General features: G+C 41.4%; 1 protein-coding gene across 10 annotated transcripts in view; it reads right to left on the reverse strand.

The window, feature by feature from the left end:
* ANKRD44 (ankyrin repeat domain 44) overlaps positions 1 to 20630 on the reverse strand; it is a 131872-nt gene that overhangs the window by 64019 nt on the left and 47223 nt on the right. For all 10 annotated transcript variants that reach the window (XM_054278479.1, XM_054278475.1, XM_054278474.1 and 7 more), the window contains exon 2: positions 5921 to 6004. In XM_054278479.1, coding sequence (XP_054134454.1) covers positions 5921 to 6004 — 84 coding nt within the window. The remainder of the gene's footprint in view (positions 1 to 5920; positions 6005 to 20630) is intronic.

The following is a 20630-nucleotide window of genomic DNA, read 5'->3' on the forward strand; positions in this document are numbered from 1 at the left end:
CAACAGAGGAACTGAGGCTTCTGTCTGTCTGTCCCATCACAGCCATGTGTCCCCCTCAGAGCCCTGGTCCCTCACAGCCACAGCTTCTCACTGTCTGGCTCAGCACCCAGCACCCCAACACTCATCCAGCTCCAGCTCCCCATCCTGTGCTGCTGGGAACAGAAGCACAAAAGTGAATTCATAATGATCTAAACACTGGAGGCTACACACAGAGAGAGGGATAAAAATTGTCCTTTCAAGGAAAGGCTTGGCAGAACCCCAAATCTCAACATACATTATCAAGGCAAGGAAAGTAAGTGGGGGGAAGAGATGATAACAGGATTACAAAAAGCATTAAGAGAAATAATCAGACCTGCTTCCAGTGCAGTTCTCAGAAGAACAAAAGGTCAGCAAGAGACAGTAGATAAGCTATAAACAATGGCTAGAAAATCACACTGAGATGAGATAAACTCTCTTTCCAGTACCTGAAGGGGGCCTACAAGAGAGCTGGAGAGGGACTTTTCACAAGGGAGTGTAGTGATAGGACAAGGGGAAATGGCTTCAAGCTGAAAGAGGGCAGGTGTAGATTAGATACTGAGAATAAATTCTTTACTGTGCAGGTGCTGAGGTACTGACACAGGCTGTCCAGAGAAGCTGTGGATGCCCTGTCCCTGGAAGTGTTCAGGGCCAGGACCAGGCTGGATGGAGCTTGGAGCAACCTGGTGTAGTGGAAGGTGAAAGGTGTCCCTCATGGCAGGAGTTTGGAATGAGATGATCTTTAATGTCACTTCCAACCCAGAACATTCTGTGATTCTATTAAACTGCATTAGTAGCCTAGTTCACAGAAAAGATGATGCTGCAGGTTAATATTATCTGTACACCTTTTTTTAAAAATAATACAGATAAAAGAAACTAAAAATCTAACAGCCAGGCAATGAGGAACAGAAGGCCTCAGCAAGAAAAACACTCAACACATGCTTAAAACTGTTCAAGTGATCACAGTGGCATGGATAAGGCCCTCACAGGCTTAAAGTTAGACTAGTCCTTAAGTGCTCTATTGGATCAGAGCCTGGGGTACATGAAGATTAGCAGAACAGTGAGCTGAATGAATCATATCAGCACATGTAAAATTATCAGCACATTAAGGAAAGGCACATACATTTTCTCCTCAATACAGCCTACATGTCAAAGGAGATAACGGATTTGAATTTTTTTATCAACTGCAACTGCTCAGATCAGGCGATGCTTAGGACAGAGTTAGTTACTATTAAAATGTAAATGCAACTGCTGCAGAAAATAAACGTATGTAACCTTTCTTTGTCACCAAACTGACTGAGCAGCTAGCAGGAATAGTTGGAGTTTACAGGAGTTTAATCCACCATAGAAACAGAGTTACTGAAGCCTTTGGATTACCACCATCTTCAAAATGTGCCTGGATGGCAGAATAAAGCACATTAATTAATATAACTTCCACTGATCAACTCCAACCAAAATAATGACAGAAACAAACCTCCTGCTCATTCACTCTACTTACAGTTGTATATCTCATTTAAATAGCACAGCCATTAAAAAAAAATTTCAGATACAAGTTAACTTCAGAAAAATTAAATATTGGGAACTGTTAGGAACTACAGAAGAGGCTAAAAGCTTATGAGCACCTATTTCTTGGGCTATTTACAACTGCTTGGCGCCAAAAGCTGATGGTGTACCAAGAAAATCTCTGCTGCTTCAAAGATTTCCACCTCCTCACACATTCTTTTATTAAAGCCTGTAATTCACAGAGTAAATCAAAGTGTTTAACTGTGAGCACCACAGGTGAAAGTCAAGCTGTATAATTTATACTTTGTGCTCTTTCTTCTGCATCATAACAGAAATTCCCATCTGAAAATGCAGATCCTCATTCCAGCACCTCTCATCCCACAGTGTTCAACTCAGCCTCAGAAATAAAGATTTTTCTGTGCGGAGTCTTAAATTGCCAAGTGTTCATGAAGCAGAAGAGGCAAATACTTAGATCTTGCAGAACAAGAAAAATTATCTTTTTTCTCCCCCCTTATCTAGCAATTTCCTTCCATGAGGCTGACAGTGACTTTTATGCTAGAAAAGCATAACTTCAGAAACTAATTACTAATTCCAGATTGAGACCACAGAAACTGTTATCCTAAAGAATGAAAATATTTTGATATTTTGATTACTGATATTCACTGTAAGACTCAAAAGATAGACTTGAACAACTCCTCCACTTTCATAAGCACAGTATTGACTTTGGATAGGGGGTGTTAAGGCATGGGAGCACACATCACTCAGGATGGGAAAAGATTTAGAAAATTCAAGTATTTCAGGCTGATATTGCTGCCTTTGAAGACAATAATGCAGTTACAGCCAAACCCTGCCATGAGACTTTAATGATCTATACATCCTAAACTGCCTCAAACTGATGAGATGAGTCACCAGCACAGATATATATATATATATAACATAGTAACCATTACTACACTACCACCCTGTTGCAATGCAACCCAGAATATTTCAGACTCTCAGTCTTTCTAGCGGAATCTTCTTCACAGTTCAAAAATTTTCTTTATAAAGTATTCAAAAACATCTAAACAAAAAAAAAATCATCTAAACAGAAGTCATGCTAGCTACCTTGCATTGAGAGCATCAGTGTAATTTTATATTCAATTTTGCTACATAATAGAGAATTGTTCATAATTTGTGTAGAAAAAAATTTCTCCATGATTTCCTACTTAAATAAACAGCATATAAACAGCACTACTAGAGGCTAAATACCCTCTTCAGCTACCCCAAACATGCAAAGCCTTTCAGACTCACAACCCTAAATAGGTGCCTATTCGTACCCTCAAGCACTCACAGCACCTCCAAAAACATGCTTGGCAATAGTACAGGAATATATAGAAATTGTGTGCATGTGGGAAGGCCTGGAATGAGCCTGAATCCTCCTGACAAAGGCAGCCCTGCAGATCTATGCCTCTCCAAGCAGGATAATGAGGAGAAAAGTCATGAACTGCACACATACATGTGTCTCCATAATGACTTCCTTCCTTCCTTCCCTCTTTATCTCATAAAAAACCACCCCCTAAATACCTGGTCCTGCATGTATGGCCCTGCAATCTCTGCAGCTAGAAGCAGGGTTCCATCCAAGAAAAAACACAGCATTAGGGGATAAAAAAATAAAAACAGATAACTAAATGACTTGCAAACAACCCATCACTTTTGGGGAAGAATACTGGAAGGTTTTTTAACTTCTTTTTGACTTTGGATATTTTGAAGAGAAACTGAACTGAAAGACTGAGTTAAAAATGGAAATTTCACAGAGAGGCTTTTGGTTTAGAACATTGCACACGACAACTGGACTTTGCAGATATAAGGTGCTGTACAGTTCATGTATTATGAATCCCAAATAAGAAGGAGTGACACCTGGATCCAGATTAGTCCCTAGATTCTGGGGGTCATTCTCACTCTTCCCTGAGTAAAAAGAGCACCCCAAAATATCCCTCTCTACGTACACATAGCATGATCACCCTGCTGCTTTGAAATGTACCAGACAGCAAGTGTAGAAGTGTCTACCTGCAACTCATCTGGTGGTCTGGATTGCCCAAGTGACATCACAAATGTCCTGGGAAAACAGGCTGCTGACCACACTTCCTATGGACACAGTGTGCACTCAGCACCCAGGGGGAGGGAATTGCTCATTGCCAGCTAAATATACCAGGGTCCATGCCCTCAGGATGCAGAGGTGGCATCACGTGCCCCCAGAGCACAGGTAGGGACTGGAGAGGTCAGAGTGACAATTACAGTGGCAGAATGAATTGAAACCACACTTGTAATCCAAACAGATTTCACTTTGTTTAAAGGAGAAGTCACAATTACAGCAGCATCCAGAATGTAGCCGTTTCCATCAACAAACAAGTCCTTGGCTTGGGAAGTTACTAATTATTTTACCAGACCAAAAAAAAAAAAAATCTTTTAAACTTCTGGTTTCCTCCAAACTCTTTCCTGAGATTAATTTTCTCTTGGGACGTCTGCACATACATTCCTAATTTTGTGTTGTTCCTCCATGCACTTTACAATACTTCTCTTAATGGAGATAAAAAATACCCTGATGTTTTAAACTTCAGAAATACCCAAACCTTACTGCAAAACCACACTTCTACTTTGTATCCCTGTCCTACCTATATTTGAATTATTCCAGTGTTAACAGAGCCAACCAAAATGATCAACAAAGGACAAATCTCTGCCAAATGGTGTCAGAGTTTCCTCTTATGTGAGCAACCAAACGCTAACGTGGAAGTAATTAAAAACACCCTTAAAATAGAAACAAAAGCATGGAATGCAAATTGCCAGCTCACAGCACAATGAGGGGGAAATCTTTTCATCTTTCTTCAGTGATATTTTAAGCAATTGACAGTTCCCTGCAGTCACTATTCAGAACACAACCTTCAGAGTTTGTGTTGACCGGTATCTTTCTGATTATTTCAAAGAACAGCTTTGAGTGTTGCTCCTGAGGAGGCAAAGCATTCCTGGGTGAGTTTTGAGCATTGTAAGCAGTATTCTGGGCAAAACCATTCAATGACTTTTTCTATTAAGAATTATGGGACTCATCTGCAAAACACGTGTTCTTCATCTAATCTTGCACCTGACAGCTGAGAGCATCTCCCTAGCAACCATCACTAACACACTTGCAGCCAAAAGATGGAAAAACATTGGAGAAATCCACGATAATCTCATACAGGAAATGCTGCTTTAAAAATTCAGCATGAAATACAGATGAAATTTGGGGACTGTGGTGCTTATCTACCTTGCTGAGGGGGTTTTGTTTGGCTGGGTTTGGTTTTTTCTTTAAAATCATCAGCAAAAAAAAATGAAGGAGGAAATTCAAGGGAGATGATTCTTTAAGGAAGCACTTTTAGGAACTTGCAGGAAAACAATCAGGCACTGATAATCATGATGAAAGCTTAACACCAAGGTCTTGGATCAGATTTAAAACTGTGGCATGCCTTCATGTCTTTCTTCTACTGGACAGCAAACAGGGTGGAACCCCAGACAACCAGACCTGTAGGATTGCCTCTCTAGCTCCTTCTGGTAACTCTGGACCAGACTGTTGGACCCCACTACCCGCAAAAGCTGCAGTGCCAAGACCATACCAGACCAACTGCTGGAGTTAGCAATGAATAAACTGATGGCTTTACATCACAGAAAAGCATGAAGAAAAGGAAGGTTGATTCAAAAGTCCAGGAAACACCTGGAAATTATCATTCTGCTTCTGCTTTATATTCTCACCACCTTGAGAGGCCACAGATTGTAGTCAGGACTGGCAGGGCTTGTTTCTATCAGTAAGGATATAAGTTAAAATCAAAGAAGGGGGAAAAACCCACCCCAATTTCTGCAAAAAAGACCAAGTTGACTTGGAGATGCTTTTTTCACTGCCAAAGCACTCAACTACTACTTGTTTACAGCTGCTTACCATTCTGGCTAGAATAAGTCAATCTGCAAAACAGTAATTCCTTTGTGGGCAAATTGTGGCCAAGATTCTGCTTCTTTACTCTCACTACTGAGAATTATACTGGAGTTTTAGTTCAAGTAGAGTCAAATGCATAACAGCTCCTGATCTGCAAATACTCTTTATAAAAGGAAGCCCTACAGAGAGTAAAAATATGCAATTTTCAGCTGTTTTCATTCATTTTCTCAGTAAGAGAAAAAACAATGTCCCTGACTGACCTGCACATTTGGAATAATTACCATACACTTAAAAAATTTAAAGTCATCTGCTGGAGACAATTACATTGACTCCTACTTAGGATAGCACTGAAGCCCCAAATCTCTTACTTCCCAACCATTTCCATTCTGTTATTTGTCAATTACTGAGGACATTTTTAATACTGTCATTGCCACAGGCATGGTGCACAACATGCCAGTCACATACCAAGGCGTTGACATCCTCAGTTTTGTAGATCAGCATCCGTATCTCTTCTGGATCACCACTGAAAATCGCCTGGACCAGTGGAGGCTGCAAAAAGAAAACAGAAGCAGAAGCATTACAGGTTTGTTTACTTTCTGTTTAAATTGAGAGCATTTTACTCCTGCTAAATCTGCCCAGAGACATGGTGTGACCCCAGTCCCAAATCACCAGGAGCATCTCATCAGTAAGAGCTACCAGCTTGCTTGAGGATAAACTGAAATCGTGAGCATGTTTGTACCTATAATGAGCATGTGTGTGCACAAACAGGGACCCACATTAGAACAGCAACTTTTGTCAACAACACACAATTAGCCCAGATGTTCTGCCTGGCATGTAAGGCGAAAACTAATTACATCAGATAGTGCTGCATGCTTGCACTTGGCACAGATGAATGGCCATGCCATACACATTTAGAAACAGAACATTATGCAGATAATGAATTTCTGGGCAATCGCTAAACAACTTGCATTTTTTTCCCGAATAAATACGCCATGAGCGCAGTTAATTTTAACCACCCAAGAAGCGAAGTAATTATCTTATTGTCTCAAGTCTGTTATTATGCTATTATGAATGGGAATGCAGAAATAAATAACCAGGCCCACAGGAGAAACAATGTGCCATGCTCGCTGCTCTCCGAGGCTGGCGTCACCGCGGGCAGGGGAGGGAGCGCTGCCACACTCAGCCAGAGCTGGTGACTTCAGCCCTTCCAACCACCTTGGCAGCAAATACCTGAGCTAGCAACCAAGCTGGCAGCACACTGAACTAAAAGAAGAAGAACTGTGCTGCTGGAGACTCGGGAAAAGAAGGGGACAATTCACAAAGATCCCTATCCCATAAAGCACGTGGTTTAAACAGGCCTTGCTTTCACCAGCACCCTCCTGAAGACAGCGTGTGCCCCCCAAGTCTCACTCCTGGTTGCCTCATGGTCCTACTGGCAAAAAGGAGTTTGTGGCGCCATGCAATCACCAGAATCCAAAATAATCCTGTAAAATGGCAGCATGCATGACTACTTAAGCACATAAAACTGCAACAGTTCTTGGGATTCTACAGAATTTAAATGTCTTGTAAACAGGCTATCTCAAAATTCACAAAACAGGCTGAAAGAACAAAGTAAATACCATTTCCTCCCTATCTTTTCTTATTCAAATGTGGAAAATACATTACTAAGTTAATGGTGTCTATTTTAAGACATATTAATCCCTTATGTCCTTGAGAAACATTCATACAGGAATTTCATTCTTGCCACTCCTCCAAAAGTGAAAAGGACTAAAGCAGCATCTTTCATCACCATTGTCTACATCTTACATATTGCAGTGGATGCTTGGAAAAGGAAGGAAAAAAAATTGCATTTCACTTGAACCATTTAGCATGCTCCTTTCCCAGCCATGTCAGAATGGGCAGAGAATATTTCCCAACAGGGAATGAAAACACCAGACCCTTCTCTCCTAAAACTAACAGCTATGAAGAATCAGTGAATGTTTGTGAAATTATTATACTTGCACCAAAATATTTGCATTTTCTATGTATTTATCATAATATTTAAATTTTTAAAAAATCAGCAGGAAAGCAGAGAACTCCTCAATTACAAGCTGAATGGCAATCACAATTCAGTAGCCAAGGAACAAACACCCCCAGCATCTTAGATTATTCCCTGAATCCATTTGCTGGTATGCTCAGCACCCAATGAAATGTATCAGCCAGAATCTGGTGACATTTAAGGTGAGACCTCAGACAGAGCTAAGAGAAAAAAACTGAAAATTCAAATCTATTAGATAAAAAAAAAAAGGTAATCAAGTTCTGTAAGTTTTTCTTTTAAAAAAGGAGGGAGTAAGTACTGTGCATCATGACATTAAAAAAAAAGGAAGGTCTAAAATAAGGCACTTTGACCCCTCTTCCCTCTGCCAGAAATCTGAATCAAACCCTTGGTTTTACAGGAAATGTTTGACCTTTTTAATTAGCATCAGCCACTTTACACAGAAAGCAGATTGAGAATATCACACACAGAAGATCCTCATCTCAATTTTTGTCCACCATACCATGGTCACATCCACCTGCAGCTCCTTGATCAAACCCCAGTGTTCATGGGTATAACTGCCACCACTGACACATGTAACCTTTGCTGACAGGACAAAGTTGCCATATACCCATTTCAAAGGCCCCATCCTTCAGACCTTTTTCCCCTGTAAGATTTAATTTTTATAAATTAATCACGATAAAATCTATCTCTGATAGCTGTAGCAGCAAGACACAGAGATAATGGAGAATGATCAGAGCCTGGAAACTGGAAAGAGGAGATAAAAATGATCAGAGCCTGAAAACTGGCAAGAGGAGATAAAACCAGTACAGGTTAATAACCATCTTGAGTCACTGCTGTGCAGTCTGCTCCAGCTGGCCATTTTTCTAATTCACTATGTCATTATTTTACTTTATTTTCAAAAGGTATTCATTTTGAAATGAGAATGTATTCTTTATTGTTGAGGCGATTTTATTACATATCGAGACCCATTTCAGTGCAAGATGTGCAGTCAAGTATAATGACCTGCCCAGGAAATGCATGTCAGAACTATGTTGCAGCATCACTGCTCAGTCTGAGGTCAGAGCTGAGAAGATGCATCCACATCCATGAGCACAATGGAAAAAGTACTGCTGCATTCAGCAGCTGACAGGGATGGAAAGGGGCTTGTGCAGTTACACACACATTGATGATGGATGCCCAATGAACAGATTACTTTTTGATCTTCAGTGATAACTATATTCATGCATCAATGACTTCAAATGGCTTTTTTTAAAAATTTAATTCCTGAAGGGTAGATAATTTTCCTTTCTAATTATTAAAGGAAAGTATATTTTTGGAAATTATTTCTAAAACTTGTGACATCATTAATGGGTTATTACATTAACAGAAATATTTTCCTTTAAAAGTCTTCAAATTGTTAAGAAGTTGTTAAACTCTATTATAAAAGGGGGAAAAAAAGCACAAGCAGAGAGCAGATTATATATAACTATTATTAGAATTAAGCAAGGGTGCAGGGTTTTGGAATGATGAACAACTGTTTCATCAGCTCAGCTCTCTGGAGCTTCCAATTTCTTAAGGAGAATTTCAGTTGGGAGTGTTCACATTTTTTTCTGAAAATAAACTCCAGCAGCTAACAAAAACCTTTCCATATTACTTTTTCTACAGTTACTATGGTAAGTATGAAACTTACCAATAAGTTTTATTAGAGGCTTCTTTACTTTGTGCTGAAACAAGCACTTTAGTAAAAAATAAATAGTGTCTGCAGACACCTTCCAGAGTTGCAACATATTCCTATCTTTACTGCATGCAGGGCAATCAAGCTGGACTTCAACCCACCAGGTAAAATTAACTTGTTGAACTGAAGGCACAGTGATTTTTTTCAGAAACAGAATTTAAACCCACATGGAAGAATGTCCTGTGGCTCAGCTGGATTCCACAGACAAGGTGTTCCAAGAGACAAAGTGCAACACTGGGAAGTTCTCCTCCATAGATCTGACTGCCACCAAGGGGCATTGGCAAGTCTCTGACTCCACAGGAGATGAAGCATGTAAGGGGACTGTCTCAAGTATAATTTTAATTGCTATGTCCAAAGCAGGTGCTGAACCTCGTAGCAAACTTTGCATTTTTGTTGAGTAGCTAGTAACTGTGACATACACTGAACATTTTGCCTTGATTTTACATATCCTGACTCACTGACCACGACTTATTTAAGCCAGATATTTGTTTGACAGGAGGTAGAGGCTGACAGGGAAAGGATGATTGACTCCCATGCCCATTTGATCTCATAGACTATCATTTGCTCCTTTGAGTGAAAAGAAGCTACATTTTGATCCTTTATTACTTCTAATTGCCTTACATCAAGTTCCTGGACTAAATACTTGGATATATCCATGTATTCGTGTAACTAGCAAGGCAATGTGGAAAGACACACAATCATTTCAGAGTGGTATTGATTCTGACTGTTTGGCCAAACACCTCTGTTTTTTCTGAAGGCACCCCCACTAATCCAGATTACAAGGTTGTCTGCTATGTCACATCACATACATCTATTTCCTTCCATTGGCCAAAGCAAGGAGGCTACTCCTCTCCCTAATTTTAGTTTAGGACTTTTTCTCTCTGCACATACAGCACATGAATACCTGAAATGCAGTTTTTACTTTCAAGTCTGTATTACTGAACAGCCATTAATTGGATTTCTCTTAATTCTTAGAGTGCATTTCCCTGATGCTTAGTATTTATACAGTTCCATGTACAGAAATTACTCAATACTGATAATTTTCAATAGGTTTTGTAGTCTAGTTCCCTTGCATCAGGGGTTAGCCTTTTACTGTGTTTTAGGAATGAATTGCTGGGTAAATACCAAAACAGTTTGCTCTTAATTTGTTAATTCAAAGGATGCAATCCTGTTGTGGGAATTTCCATATACACTTCTGCCAACAAAGTACTTTCACAGTGCTGGTATTTGGAGAACAATGCCCTTGGATGGCTGCTAAGAAGTGTTACATAGCAATTACAGATCTTTACTAAGTGACTTAAGGAATACTTGTCCAAGCAGCTGAAAAGCCAGTGGAGAGAATCAAATCTGTAGATTGAGTGTACTGGTTCCCTGGAATCACTGTGACAAACTAACAGCACTGTTAAGTGAGCAAATGCACTTAGAACATTTATACTGAGCAGATCAATAAATACCCTCTACACTGCAACATTTCAAACACGTCAGAAAAAAAAAATTCAATTAATTTAATTCTATCTTATTATGTCCTTCCATTTATTGCAGACTAGCCCAGTAATTTAAGGATTGCACATCAATCCTCTGCAGCAAGGACAGCATGCATGCCTACACATTGCTATTTATTTCAATTTGTTCCACTGTGTTTGAATGCTCAAGGTCCAACAAACTTATATGACACTCAGAGTTATTCAAAAAAACATGATCCAACACTCCCAAAACTAAAAAAGAATCTCTGTGTGGCAGAGGCACTTCCAAGCTGAGAGATCTTCATGTTGTTTTTAGGCCAGCATTTAAAGGATGCCACTGTGCTCTGACACTTTGCCTGCCCCAATGGCTTTCTAACTTGCTGCCATGCTGTGCTCTAAGTTGCTTAGAGGGATGTAATGGGCATTTAAGTTTTATTGCAAGAAGTGTTGGGTTTTACTGTAATGGCCCCCGTTTCTATCTATGTCATTTATAACAGCTTCTCCAAAGCCTCATGCTGTGTTTGTCCTTCAGACCATAAAAAGGAATTCACAGCAGTGGCACAGGGCACACAGGAGCAGTGGAGAACTGATCACAGCTTCATTTGCTGTTATGCACTCCTGAGAATAGGTAAAAACTTATACATAAACTCCAAACAGAACACATGTTTAGCTTCAAAAGCAACTTTCCCAACTTTTTAAAGAAAGAAGAGCTGGAGGGGGGTGTCAGCATTTGCCTGCACAACACAAGCCCACAGCTGAAAGCCTCTCCCTCCATTGCTTTCATCTAATGATGAATGTCAACTTCATCAAAACACCAAAAACTGCTCAGTGACCAAATAGGAAATTCCCCAGTGCACACCTGTGGCTCCCAGTACGCTCTAACCCTAAGGGACACGTACTCAGCAGCACCCAGGGCATCAGGGGAGGATGTCTGCAAGGACCCTCAGTGTGGTGCAAACAATGCTCAGTGTGCCTGGTGCTTTCTCCCCTCTCAGGAAGGCAGAAGTGGTTCCTAAGCAATTGTTCCCAAATGTCTGAATAATTCATGCAGTGCATTAGTTGGAATGCAGTGATTCTAACACGACCAGCAGATATCGCCATTGCTGGTAACATTACAAAACCTGAGATTAACCACTGGTGTGCATTGCTGACTGCATGGCAATCACAAACAACTACAGAAACAGAGCAGCTCCAGCCATCCTGCTGGACAGCCAAGCAGCTGGGGCAGACTGCAAAGCCTTGTGCAGCTTGGCCTGCAGCAAAGGACTGCATCCCACCCTTCCATATGAATTCAGCTGGGTGCCTGGTATCCAGTACTGACCAGGGAGGCCAGAGGCTGGAATTACAGCCTGCCAAAACACCCTTCTGCCTCTTCTGGATGGGAAAATCACATCCTCAGCTTTAGGTGAACAAGTAGATTTTGTTGATGTACAATAGCTGTAATGAAGGAGGAAGGGAAAAGCATGATCACTGGAAAAGGGTTAAAGCAATAGCAGTAGGGCTGTCTGAAACAAGATTGTCTGACGATAACCCTTCCATTAAGGATCTTGTTTTGAACAGTGCTTACACTAGGTTTGGAAAAGAACAATCTGAACTGCTTAGAGCATGGCTCAACCCTGAAAAGAGAGCAGGGCTGTCACAACACATCCTGCATCACCTGCTTTTAAGTGATTTCCCCTCCAATACAGCTAAGCCTTTGCAAAAACAGGCTGGGCTTGGGATTGGGAATCCAGGCTGTGCTCCCACAGGCTTCTGGCTCTTTGCTCCCACTCAGCAAGGCCCTGATAGCTTTTGCTTACACCCCACCCACCAAACTCCCCGTCTCCGGCCAGACAGAGAAGACAATAGATCTGATTCTATAATTAAACATAATCTCAAATATTCATTTAGTAAGTGATGTGCAAACCAGACTATACTTCACTACACTTGCCCAAAAGCACACATTTTCTGAAGTAACAAGAATAAACCAGCTACACCCCTGCCTCCCCACCACCACCCTGGTCCTCTCTGTGCTCAATCCTTTCCCCTCTCCTACTTGAAAACAACATATTGAGACAGCTGAACCTTTAACATATTTAGTCAAGCTTTCATGATACTTAAAAAGGAAAACAGTCAGGATTGATCCTGCTTGTGCAAGGCTGGGCCCAGCCCGGTATTTCTGTTCGCACAATTTGTGATATGCCATTCTAGACAGTGCAAAACAAGCCTCTGGCAGATCTATTTCTGGCGCTAGCTTGGCTCCGGATTTTGGCTGCCTCCCATTTTTCATTAGGAAGCCTATCAACTGCCCCAAGAATGGCTTATATTTCCAGGTGAAGTGAAGGTTACATCCTGCCATTCCTGGAATCCTGAAATTCCTCTACACACTGAAAAGTGCTGCAAGTTGCCTAGGTTTCATTGAACTTATCAGTTAAAGGCACCAAAATAACTCTTGGCTTGTTAAATTTAGATCACTTCTAAAAAGGAAAAGAGCTCAGACTGTTTAATTCAGCTTGCCCAGCGTCCTTTCCTTCATTCTCATTACTGGAGGCTGTCCACCAGTCTTGATTTAAGTGCTAGGTTTGGTTTTAGTCTTGGCATTTAGGACTGGGGGTGGATGGGGTTTTTTAAAGTGCCTCCAGATCAGATCAGAAAATTAGTTAATAAATACTGTCCTGAAGTTACATTAATCAAGTGGAGACAAAGACTCAGCACGATGCAGACTAGTTAAAATAAGAAAGCTTTTTTAAAGGAGACAAAAATAAACATAGTAGCATAACATTTGTTATATTCACCAGCATTTGTTACCCATTTTAGTAGAAAAAAGTCTGTCACAGACAGCATAATAAAATTTGTTGGAATAATCACAAAGATTGAGGATAATCAATCCAATAGTACCCCTATTTTTTCTTGTCCTCCTGAACTTGTTTGTTCAAAGTTTCTTGGGATTTTTCTTGATACAAACTGTGTGTTGTGTAATATCTCACAACAGACATAGCAGCAGCACCATTAAATAACAGTCCTGCGATTGTAATGGCAGTACCAAAAAAAGGATCCAATTCCTTCTATAAGTTCTCAGCAGCATGTGCTGCACTACTTATCCATTTGAGCACTTCTTGTCATATCTATATTTTGTTTCCCAGAGCTTTTGTCTTTTATTTTCCTCCCTCCCCCATAATCCATCAATCATTCAGTGAGAAGCAGGGAAGAAGTCCTGGCACCAAGGCAGTGTTTCTGAACAAGAGCACAGCAGACAGTAAAATCTCCGGGGGCACAAATTCCAGCTGGTGTAAATCAGCTGAAGCCAACTTCCAAGTGAGAGGCCCTGTGCCATGTTACACCACCTGCTTTCCAGAGGGCCCTGCACACTGTCCCCATCAGAGGCACAGCTGAGAGGTGGCCAGGGCAGCTTGAGGTTATGAACCCCAAGAGAAATGAAACTGCCAGCAGCAGAACAGAGCAACAGCAGCCCAGTGACACGTCCGCTCCTCGCAAGGGATTTCAGAATAAAGCAGTTAGGGGAGAAACTTGCTTGAAAAACATCAACCCTGCCAAAAGCTTCATTTCCTGCTCACTTGTCTTCAAACACATTTCAAGCAATTTTTTTTTTAACCAATTGTTTAGGTGCTAAATTCCGCAAGAGAGAAAAAAGACAATTAAAACCAAATCTGTGTGGAGGGAGGAACGCTCTGAGGGCTGAAGGGGTTCATGCAGCTGGTCAACTTAACCTGGGACATCTCCTCCGTTCAGTGGGCCCACATCCTCTGGAGACCACTGATATCCTGCCTGCACCCAACTCTACCAGCAGCAATGGCAGTCAAGCAGAAAAAGGAAAAAAGAAACGGAAATGCTGCAAGTTTATCTCCCTTCAGTTTATCACTTATGAAACTGGGACTTACCCCTCTTCCTTGCCAAGGCAAGCGTGTGCAAGGGCTGCTACACACACTGCAGCTGTCTCAAAAAACCCTTTCCATAGTCCTCTTTCAGTGCAGCAGCACAGCAAGAGCTGCCTTTCATCTGGCAGTCTGGACACTCAGCAGGACAAAGTAATAGCCCAGTCCATCTGTAATTAAGTGCTCTATCTGATATATGCAGCACACATGGATACTAATCACACACACTAATAAAAACCGTTTCATTTTTAGAAAATTACTCCTGATTTAGAGAACTATAAGGAGGCAGCTGATCCTGTAAGATCTTACTTGGTGAGATCAGGACTTCCGCTGGCTAACAGGGTCTGTTTTATATTACTGTACACACAAAGAAGGCAGCTATGAAACAGAGAGGGCCACAATAAATCTGCAGATACTTCAGAACTACAAGAGACTACACAAGGACGTTGGAGGGCAAGATCAGAATTTATAACCACTTTGACAAATTATACAAACAGCCAGGCTGGAGGAAGAGTAGGACACTGCTCAGGATGGAGGAGAACATAGCCTGCCTGTCAGTGAAAAATGCAGGGTGGTTACACAGCAGTTCTGTGTAAGAAAGAATTTGGGACTGCATTTTACTAACTGAAAGTAACCGAACAACGCTCTGGAAGAGGAAGAGACTTAAAATAGGATTATGACTCGCAAAGCACACAGAGGTCCTTCCACACTGCTCAGTACTGCTTAGCCTGGCTAAGCAGTAGTTTAGGGCACCATTTGACTTGAAGACCAAAACAGAGCTCTAAAACATGATTTACAGGGAAAACCTAAACAGATCAGAGCTGGTCACAATACACAGAACACAACTTAAAGGAAACATAAGAACTACTTGTAATACATAAATGGTCGTTATTAAAAGAAATCATCTATTTTTCACATCCAAGATATACAGAGCTTAAATGGCTGCACACAAGGAGGATGCATCTCTGCTCCATTAAGGGCAACACAAATGAGGACATGGGTTGCCAGTTTAGCTGAGTTACAAACTGTGAACTGCAGAAGAAGTGATCTATTTCAAAAATAGATCTAGTCCAACGATCGCTGAAAGTCAAAGGCATTCTTTTCTGCAGGCTTCAGTAGGCAAAGGATTGAACATACGAAAGCAAAGGAGGCCAAAGAAAACTCACAGCACACTTACGTGAAGATAGAGGTTAATGCCAAAAGGGTAAGCTACAGCAGAAATCAATAAAAATATGCATTTCCAAAAGTTCAAGGGGAGTCCAGTGCCTTTGGTTGGATGCACAATAACACATGGCAGGACTCCAGCAGAATTTCAGATCTCATCTTATTCACTCATCAGAAGGTAATTTCAGCTATGGAGTTTATTTCAATGAGCTCATGCACAGAGTTTCTGTTAAGGACAGATACATTTTGCAATCACAATCCCACGTGTTCCTGAACCTCATCTTCCTCTTAAAAGTGACCTGCAACACTTCCAGGTCCAGGATCACGAAAACAACATTAGGGAGGGAGAAGACATTTTAGGGACTTGAACAAAACCTGAACTATCTGATTTGTTTGGTCTTACCCCTATATTTCAAGTGGATCTTGCTCAGGCTCCCCTTGTGCTGCATGCCACACACACAGCCTCAGCACTGCCTGTCTCCTACGCACTTCAGTGCAGCTCATTCCCCTGGCCAGCAGCTGCCACCCCCACAGCCACCCTCCTGCCAGCTCCAGAAAAACTCAGAAAATCTCCCAACTCACCTTCTCCTACACAGCCAGGGCCAAATACACTTTAAAAGACATGAATAACTAACATTGATGTTTCCTGATTTCTTAGAGGTCATGGAGCTCATAGTGCTCTTGAAGAGCACCACAGTTGGTTATTATTGTTTTCATAGAATACTAAAATCCTTTGCAGATTTTAGTGACTAAAAGTTGTTTTCTGCATAGCTGATATAAAATTCAGATTAAAAGTGTTTAACTACTGAGGCTGATGACAGGGTTATTTCCATTACTAGCAGAGTAACTATGTGTGAACATGAAGATCAGTTCATAACACCACTTCATCTCTTTCTTTACATTAGGCATGCTACAGTTGGCATAGAGCTCTGCTCAACAACCAAAGCAGATGTTTTACCTCTATTTTGAATCTGGAACAGATTAGCAAAGTTAGTTTGATTCAACATGTCCTGATAATATCCTCGTTCTCAACCTCAACCAAATTATTGAAGCTGACAGGGGAAAAAAAAAAATTAAAAAAAAAATAAATCAAGCTTTGCTGATGAGCGCAATGTCAGACAGCCAGGCCTAAGAAATTAAATGGAAATTTTAAAAGGTTTCAAAGTTGTCTTCACTTCAGAAAACAATTCAGTATCTTCAGAGCACGATGCATCTGACTGTGACAAATCCAGCAGTGTCAAAATTGCTTTGTACAGACACAAATTAAACAGAAAGATGAGCTGGAGAGCTACAATGAGCTATAACACTTGTTTCCAACAGGTTACCATTGCAAGTTATGAATAGCTTTGTCTGAATACCCTCTGAAAAGCCTGCGAGATGTCTCTGAGACCACTGCCACAGTTTTGAGACTCAGTGTGAGCCCTCCCTTCATCACACTCGAAGCCATGTGTCAGGTCCATCTCTGTGTGTGAGAACAGCTGACCTTGCATGGGCAGCACCAGCCAGAGGGGTGTGTGTGCATTCTCATCAGCTGAGGAAGTGGCATGCAAATCTCCCTCCCTCTGTTTCCCCCTCAAATAGCTTCCAGTCACGGTCACACTCTTGCTGAAACCCTTCAGCAATGAGAAGAAAGGCAAGACAAGGGCTCAGCTCCCCAGCTCCCAGCACCAGCTGATTTTGTACACGCAGTTGTCTCTGCATGCTTCCTTCCAGTTCCTGTCATACAAACCAAGCCGTGAGGTTGGCACTCAGACACAACCCAGCTGTGTTAGAAACCCTCTCTCTGTCCATGTCACATCTAGACACATTGATCTGGTCTGGGATAATCATTGCCCAAATGGGGCTTCCCTTTCCAGAGAAAAAGGCTCAGCCTGGGAGAGCTCAGCCTCAGAGTGAGGGTCCTGGCAAAGTCAAGGCAAGCCCCCCTTACTCCTGAGCAGTCTCATTAGAGGCAAAGAATCATCCAGTGAACAAAAGGGAAGACAAGAGAGGGACAGAGGACAGTCCACTTCAGAGGGCACTCTGCAAAACAAAGTGCTCAGAAATACAAGAGATGCAGGGGAAAAACCCTGTTTTTAAAAATGCCTTTTTAAGCCCAAACTGTAGCTGCCATCTGTAATTGAAACCCCGTTTTTAATTTTGCTAGAGAGGCCATAGCTTATTAAGGCTGAAATTTATTTAGACTTGCATAGCTTAACACTTCAGCCTCTCATTTATTTTCTGTGAATTATTCTACTTCAGTAGTGAAAAGCTTACTATTCTGTGTTGTTGTTGTGCACCACGAGTCTGATACCAAAAGAAATGCTTGCAAAAAACAGCACCTAAGCTTGCTAAAAAATAATTAGTTGGGGCTTTTTTTTAAACAGTTTTTATATTAAAAGGCAACAAATCTCTATTTTGAGTCCCTAAACACAGCCACTCAGTTATTTTGTGAATATTTATGTATTAGTCTTGTTAAGTTCAGCCCAGTAAATATGCACCCTTAATACAAAACACCCTTTAATCAACTAACACATGTAACTGCTGCTTGTCAGGGCAGTGGCAATGTGCTTAACACTCATTTTTGTCTGTGCTGTTAAGCAGGGCATTATTTTCTACCTCTCTAATGACAACAGCAGAAAGAGCTGGTGGCAGCTTGATCAACTGCCTAATGAGATCCGGAAATCTGAATTACAGTAACCTAGCTAAATGGCAAAGCCAAAACAAACCAGAGGATTTCCCAAGCCAGTTTGAGTTCACCATTCTTTTGTGATTGATTCCTTGGCCACACCACTGTGGATGCCTGTGGTATTTGAACACTTCCTTCTGACAGGGAGCTCTTTGAGTCATGCTGCCCATCAGAAAGGAGGATGTCTGAGGACAAGCTCAGGGAACGTGTCTGTACTGCCACTAGATATCCCAGATGGCGTCTTGCAAAAGGGATGTCTCTCTGGAATTGTGTACTGGATATGAACCCCATACATGAACTCAAGTATAAGCAGGTGTAGACCTTACAGTTTTCATTCTAAATGTACATTACATGTACATTACAAAACAGAGCCTGCAGAACTAAATTAGTAACCATCTCCACTAATTTGCATAGATTTTTACAAGCGACTTCAGTAATGCATGAGAAGCTGAGAGCATCTAAGCTAAGCCCAGGCTTAGCCCTTCACTTACCCTTTTGCAAGGAAATGGAACTTACCCTCAACCCCTTTGCAAGGAACTGCTTTGGTAAACCACTGTCCTATTTTGCTGCATGATTTAACCACTCTCAGGCTACCCTGCCCCTCTGATCTGCTAAACAAGCAAATCTCTCTGTTTTTCACAGCCTCCTCCTCTCAGTCCTTCAGAAGCTCTCGCCTGTTTTTCATGGCAATGATCCTGATTCAAGACCTGTAAGTCTCCTTCTCTGATATCTTGTTTCACTGGTGGGTGCAGCTCACTCCAACACTTGAGAAAAAATACAGAAAAGCACGGCCTTACTGTGTCACAGACCTCGGATTTTACAGAACAAGCTAAACAAAATTTCAGAGCCACCTAATACTGTTCACATTTAAGTTGAGGGCAGAAACTTTCAAACAAAGTTAAGAGACTGATAGCAATGCTTGGTGCTTTTAAAAATCCCAAACACATGAATCTGCACGATTTTTCTGAGGGAGGGATAAGTTTTCAGAGAGGTGGGAAAGGTTGTGCCATCTCACCATCTTAAGTCACCATGATTGCAAGGAGTTAAAAAAAAACCTGAAGAAGGAAGCTAAAAAAAGGAAGCAGACTGTTCCCAAAAGCCTGCCATAGTGCTCTCACTGGGAGTCGTGCATGGGGAAGTCCAGGACTCTTCTGCTTGCAGTCACTTTATGCAGGGTCCAGAATCCCTTCCCCTCTGGGGTAAGAGGAGTAGACGACAGCTTCTCTGTGTTATCTGCTGCCTCTCACATACCAACTGAAACTACACTGTACATGGGGCCTGCCCAAAGGGAATTCAGTGCACTGAGCTAAAGTGATGGTTGGCAGAGAGCTTTAAGCCACAGGGGAAATGGTGATGTTAACAAAAAAGGTGGATATACCTTTCTCCATCCTAGTCATATACCTACACATATTATTTCAGGCTCTTTAAACACAGGCAGAATCTTGAGGAAGTAACCAGACAGAGGGGAGGGAAAAGCAGCAAATTCTTCCTGGTGAGGACAAGCCATCCCTGGCACCTGCCCTCCTGCTTTGGATTAGCCAGCTCTGTGGTCTGGACCAAAACTGTGACTACACAGTCCTGCTCCTCCAGGCTTCAGCAAGAAGTTACCTACATGCTTTGAGTAAGGCAACCTGCATTTTCAGCAGCCTCATTTATAATCTAATTCCAACTTCTAACTTGTAAGCTGGATATCTTGTGAAATTCAGAAGGTGAAGTCCATACAGGCATAAACAGCAGACAAAACACAGGAAATTTCTCATCTCTATTCATGCCATAGCAATATGTAGACCAGGGAGGCAGACTCCATGTGTCTGATGTATTCTAATTCTAGTTCCTGAACTAGAATTCCCATCCTTGAAACTGTTTGGATCCTAAAAGCATTTTAACTAATTTTATTTCTGTCTCTACAGGAAGAAAAAAAAAATCGAAACATCTCCAAGTCATATTAAATATTTGAAGAGAATTCTGCAAACCAAGAACAAGACATTTCTAATCTAGGTCATCTTATAAAGACATTAGTGTCACCATGCTAAATTTCTACTCTCCTGAGACAGAGCTGTCACTGGTTAACTCACTGCACTGACACAGATTCTGAGAAAAGCCCCAGGAAATATTTTAGGCTGATTTCTGCGAAGAAAGAAAAACACAAATCACATTTTTAAATGGCTGCACCCAGCCCCACCAGCCCGCTCGGTTTCAGATAATGGAACCGCACCACACTGCTTGCTCTTGCAGGAAGTAACAACTGATAACACG

The sequence above is a fragment of the Melozone crissalis genome, unplaced genomic scaffold (genome assembly GCF_028551555.1).
Source record: "Melozone crissalis strain CALT ecotype California unplaced genomic scaffold, PUWL_Pcris_2 ptg000023l_1, whole genome shotgun sequence".
NCBI lineage: Eukaryota > Metazoa > Chordata > Aves > Passeriformes > Passerellidae > Melozone > Melozone crissalis.